The sequence below is a fragment of the Bison bison genome, unplaced genomic scaffold, assembly GCF_000754665.1.
Source record: "Bison bison bison isolate TAMUID 2011002044 unplaced genomic scaffold, Bison_UMD1.0 scf7180017864260, whole genome shotgun sequence".
NCBI classification, from domain to species: Eukaryota; Metazoa; Chordata; class Mammalia; order Artiodactyla; family Bovidae; genus Bison; species Bison bison.
The window spans coordinates 1,946,779-1,953,089 of record NW_011494832.1 but is presented as its reverse complement, the minus strand read 5'-3'; the positions used below and the strand labels follow the sequence as shown (position 1 = coordinate 1,953,089).

Genomic DNA, 6,311 nt, shown 5'->3' with positions numbered 1-6,311 from the left:
CAGAGACATTACTTTACCAACAAAGGTCCATCTAGTCAAGGCTATGGTTTTTCCAGTGGTCGTGTATGGATGTGAGAGTTGGACTATAAAAAAAGCTGAGTGCCAAAGAATTGATGCTTTTAAACTGTGGTATTGGAGAAGACTCTTGAGAATCCCTTGGACTGCAGGGAGATCCAACCAATCCATCCTAAAGGAGATCAGTCCTGGGTGTTCATTGGAAGGACTGATGTAGAAGCTGAAACTCCAATATTTTGGCCACCTGATGCAAAGAGCTAACTCATTGGAAAATACCCTGATGCTGGGAAAGATTGAGGGCAGGAGTAGAAGGGGACAACAGAGGATGAGATGGTTGGATGGCATCACTGGTTCAATGGACATGGGTTTGGGTGGACTCTGGGAGTTGGTGATGGACAGGGAGGCCTGGTGTGCTGCAGTTCATGGGGTCGCAAAGAGTCAGGCACAACTGAGCAACTGAACTGAACAACACACACACACACACACACACACACACACACACACATATATATATATATATACTTTGAACTGAGGCATATCTATAAAGTGCATCTTTACAGTGACTTTATTTTTCAAATGGGATCAATGAGCACTGAACCCAGTGCCACTCTCCTCACATTAGGATAGTCATAACCCCCATTCTGTCCATAGACATCAAGTCTTTAACTGAGAGGAAAAGACTAGATGATATTGATATGACTACAGATCAGGACCAGAATGAGATACTACTTTACAGAAGTCACATGTGGAGAAAATAAAAGCTAGCATACCCTCCCACCAGTTTATAATTTCACCAAATTCGTAGACTTTATCTCATCAGATTTATTAGAGTCCTGCTCAGAAAGATCAATTATTGAGGAGTTCCTAAGTATGAAGAAAATGATTGGAAAGTGTTTTCTCTTTACCCCACATGTAAGTCAGAAATAAAAGGGAATCTTTTTTAAGAGCAGAAAGTTCATGACCCAAGGATATTAATGTCTAGGTTCTCAGACCGGAGATGGCTCTGCACTTGGGCAAACATATGATCATCCAGAAAACACTGTTTGAACAGTGCTTTAACACTCTGGAATCATTTGCTCATTGCCCTCCTTAACCCATTCTCTCCTCCTTCCTGCCTTGAAATTCCCTTCATTAAGTAGGCATTTAATCTCTAGAAGTTTGCTATTAAATATGCTACCTGGGAAACTTTTCTGAACTGTGCTTTAAGTGCAGATTGATTCATCAGATTATTTAGCTAACACTGTAATATGATAAAATATATTTAAATCTCATTGAAGAAACAGACAATACGTGTGAATTGACATAATTGTAATTTTGACTTCCTTACATCTGTGTTCGAAGATCTTGTTATATGGGTTTAATTTATATTTCTAACCTATTTTCCACTTTTCCCTTTCATATTACATTCTAACTTTTTTCTATACAAACCTCACTTTTCTACATCTGTGACTTTGATCATTCTTTTTAGTCCTCACAGATGTCACTTCCTTGATATTTTGTCCATTGACAGATAAGATAACTTGAGACAGCTATTCACAGCAAATAGTTTAGCTCCACTGTATGCTTATGAGCTATTCATAACCATAATGTAGTTCATTCATAATGTAGTTTTCAAACACAGACTGTATAAGAATCACCTGGAGTGCTAGCCAAAGATGGAGATTTCGCAGCTTCACCTCAAAGATTCTGATTTGGTAGTTCTATGAGGATCCAGAAGATGCATTAAATCCACCAGATGATTCCAGTGCAGGTCATTCCAGAACCTCTTTTAAAGACACTGTTCTAAAAACATCTCTCCTTTGTTTTTTAGATTTTTGCAAGACTTCCCAGAGATCATTTTTTTAAAAACAAAATTATCATTAAAAATTATTAATTCCCAGAAATTCCATTCAGAAATGCTAGAATACAAGCATTTTTACCCCCTGGCTGGATTGAAAGTATTTAGATGGAAGATAGCTAAATGTGGGTTAATGAAATTGCTATTAATCACTTTTTGAGAAAATGTAGGAATCCCAAGAACATGCTATAATTTGTATCACTTTTGTACTCCCTCTGCCAACTCTGTAGTTAAAAGAGTAACAAAACAACTGTTTATGAAAAGGACAGATTTAAGATGAAAATAATTCTTTTGCAAAACTCAGGAAATAGTATCAGAGCCTTCAGCCTGTGCTCTTCCAACTGGAGAATCCTGTATTTGTAATAAATTCCTTTTGCTCTGGATGAGTTCTGCATTTTCAATGAGGTTAACTTGGCAACATTCTAGTTGATTTTAATAAAAATAGCTGCTTTGAGGACAGGGAGCTGAGGTTGCCAAATTTACAGCTGCCTTGCACAATTACTCTTACACCTCCTTCAGGGCTACTTAGAACCAGTAAGCAAATTAAGTGTATCGATTGCAATTTTGTTGGTCTAACCCTGTTTTTTTTTTTTTCCTCTTAAGGAATAAACGTGATTCCTTTCAGTATGTGTCTGTTCAGAGTGATCTCTTTTCTTTTCAGCCATAACACAAAGACAACATCATGGCTGGATCCACGACTTGCGAAAAAGGCTAAACCTCCAGAAGAATGCAAAGAAAATGGTAAGTTATTTAAGTTTTTATGGTGTTTTGCCGTTGCACTTCAATAATGTGTCTATTTCTTAAAAGAGAGTCTTGTCTAAAGAAACTGTATTCTGATTGAGACAATTTTAAAGCTGTAATATTTAGTGCTCAGATAGGAGAGAGAATTAACTCGGCATTTCAGCAGTGCCATGTGGTTTTCCTTTTTCTCTGTAAGGTGACTGTGCTGGATATCAGAGCTCTGTCATCTCTGTGGGTTCTGTTTGACTCCTGGCCTTACTTTCCACCACCTACTAGGGAGTTTTTGTTTGCAATATGTCTCTCTGAGTACTCTGATCTTTTCATTGGAATTGAATATGGTGTATAGAGAAAAGTACTATGAAACTATAAGTAATACTTTATTTTTGTGTTGTGAGGCATAACATTCTAATAGTTACTAAGGAATGAATCCATGATTTAAAGATATATGTAAATATTCCTTCTTTCAACCAAGCATTTAAATACAATTAATTGCATGAATGTGCTGGGTTATCTTTAGTTTTTTACATTTCCCAATGTAATGGCATAACTTGCTTGAAAATCAACTGTTTTTATCTATGTGAAGGGTTTTTAACAATAATCCTGATGATTAAATGAATGAAAACCTTATTCTCGTATAGTAAATTATATAGATGAAATCTGTTACTGATGATACTTATAAGTTTTGTACTATTGAGTTTAATGTTGAAAGAGTACTTACAATTTGTCTAAAATGATAAATATCATATACTCCTGAAGATTCATTATTTGAACACATTCATAGTTTTTATCTGATCAAATTATTAGAGCCTTGTTCAGAGACAGCTCATCATTGAAGAGCTCTTAAAAGTGAGGAAAGTGATGAAGAATATTTACACTTTTTAAAAAGCTTTTAGAAAGTCAACTTTTTACGGTCTGTAATTCTAAAAGTCCTTTAATTTTGACATAATTCTGTCTCAGATAATATCAAGATGCTATTGTTCATTCTTAAGTTATATGGTAAATATTCATAAGTTGGTTATACAACTGGGTTAAATTAAAAAATCAGTATACAATTTACACATACGTATTTGAATGCATTAGTCTCTAATTTTTATCACTTTAATTTTATATTCATAGCTATATCTGTATGCCTTCTGTATACAAGTATAGCTGTATGTATGTGAATTTTTTACAATTATATTGTGACATGAGATTTTGAGCACAATTAGGGTACATTTCATTGATACCCATAAGACATGTGTTGCAAAGTATCATTGGTTATAAATTAAAATGACCTGATCTGCTATATCTAGGAGTTACAATTTACTTATGCCACAGATGAATTCAGTGATTTTGCAGTTCTTTAACATGTTGAACTTCTCAGCTCTCTTGTTATTCTCTGAGTTGTTCTTTTTCATTATAAAAGGCGATTAAAGTCAAATCTTGAAATCCCGGGAGAGATGTGAGTTTAACATTTTGAATAACTATAACATTTCAATGTTATCAGTTTCTCCTATATCTATACTCATCTGTCTTTTCAGGATGGTATATGCCTAAAATATACCAGCATCTCTGAATCCATTGGCCATTAAGAAATGAGTCCTAGAATAGAGTCTTATAGCTCATAATGTTTTTATAACTGGTTGATTACTGTTTTTCATTTTGTTCAAAATAAGTAGTCCACAGACTTTATTTCATATATTATTGGAGTATTTTACAATAGAAACTAATATCTAGGTAAAATGCTGTTGTTCCAGACACATAGCTTAGGTTTTATTAACAAGAAAAATACCTTTTTGTCATAATATTGCTTCTGTTTTACTTCTTTTTCTTTTATTTAAATTATTTAGGTTAAAATTGTTTAAAATATTGAGTGTTAGTGCATTGGTGTTGAGTCTACTAGTTAAGACAAGGTTCTTTATATGTTTCACAAGTCAATTTAGATAAAAAATGGTAGTAATTTTCTGAATTGCTGAAATATGTGTAATATATGTTTAAAAAATGTAGAGGCTTAAGATGATAATATGTTTCACTGGCAAAGATTTATCCTTCTTCTACTAGGGAGATAGAATGGAGGCTAATTACCTTAATCTGATCAGAACTGGGTCAACGTGAGGTTGGACTGAGCTTTGGTGAGACCCAGTCTACATCTAGTTTGCTTTTTTCTCACAGTGTTTGCCCACCCAGAATTGTAGGTCAGCAAATATTTTCTATAGAGGGTCAGGTAATAAATACTTTAGGCTTTGGTTACCCAGTCTCTTTGCAGCTACTCATTGTTTAGAAAAGCGGCCAAAATCTATATATAAATAAAGAGCATGGATTTATTTCAATAAACGTAGCTCAGGTACACAGAAACTTGAGATTTATATATTTTTACCAATTAAAATATTATTCTTCTTTTGTTTTTTTCTCAATTATTTAGAAGTGTATAAACAGTTTACTTACCCCTTGGACCATAAAAAATATAGGAGCAGGCTGGACTTGGTCCAGAGGATCAAACGTGGTCTAGTGGGTCCATGTGGAGCGTGCCCCTGAATAGCTCTTGAACACCAACAGTTAATTTTTTTTTCTACTTGACACTGCAAAACCACAAAAAAATCTGTGGTGCCTTTCAGGGGTTTTAGCTTATTTTAACGGAGAAAGCAATGACACCCCACTCCAGTACTCTTGCCTGGAAAATCCCATGGATGGAGGAGCCTGGTAGGCTGTAGTCCATGGGGTCGTTAAGAGTGGGACACGACTGAGCGACTTCACTTTCACTTTTCACTTTCATGCAATGGAGAAGGAAATGGCAACCCACTCCAGTGTTCTTGCCTGGAGAATCCCAGGGACGGGGGAGCCTGGTGGGCTGCCGTCTATGGGGTCACACAGAGTCGGACACAACTGAAGCAACTTAGCAGCAGCAGCAGCAGCAGCTTATTTTAAACTTCCACTTCAGTTCAGTTCAGTTAATTCGCTCAGTCGTGTCCGACTCTTTGCAATCCCATGAATCGCAGCACGCCAGGCCTCCCTGTCCATCACCAACTCCCTGAGTTCACTCAGACTCACGTCCATCGAGTCAGTGATGCCATCCAGCCATCTCATCCTCTGTCGTCCCCTTCTCCTCCTGCCCCCAATCCCTCCCAGCATCAGAGTCTTTTCCAATGAGTCAACTCTTCGCATGAGGTGGCCAGAGTACTGGAGTTTCAGCTTTAGCATCAGTCCTCCCAAAGAACACCTAGGACTGATATCCCTTAGAATGGACTGGTTGGATCTCCTTGCAGTCCAAGGGACTCTCAAGAGTCTTCTCCAATACCACATTTCAAAAGCATCAATTCTTCGGTGCTCAGCTTTCTTCACAGTCCAGTTCTCACATCCATACATGACCACTAGAAAAACCATAGCCTTGACTAGACGGACCTTTGTGGGTAAAGTAATGTCTCTGCTTTTGAATATGCTATCTAGGTTGGTCATAACTTTCCTTCCAAGGAGTAAGTGTCTTTGAATTTCATGGCTGCAGTCACCATCTGCAGTGATTTTGGAAGTCAAAAAAATAAAGTCAGCCACTGTTTCTACTGTTTCCCGTGAAGTGATGGGACCAGATGCCATGATCTTCATTTTCTGAATGTTGAGTTTGAAGCCAACTTTTTCACTCTCCTCTTTCATTTTCGTCAAGAGTCTTTTTAGTTCCTCTTCACTTTCTGCCATAAAAGTGGTATCATCTGTATATCTGAGGTTATTGATATTTCTCCTGGCAATC

General features: G+C 36.6%; 1 protein-coding gene across 1 annotated transcript in view; it reads left to right on the top strand.

The window, feature by feature from the left end:
- MAGI2 (membrane associated guanylate kinase, WW and PDZ domain containing 2) overlaps window positions 1-6,311 on the top strand; it is a 1,467,824-nt gene that overhangs the window by 961,496 nt on the left and 500,017 nt on the right. The window contains 1 exon segment of the mRNA XM_010848097.1: window positions 2,514-2,593. Coding sequence (XP_010846399.1) covers window positions 2,514-2,593 — 80 coding nt within the window.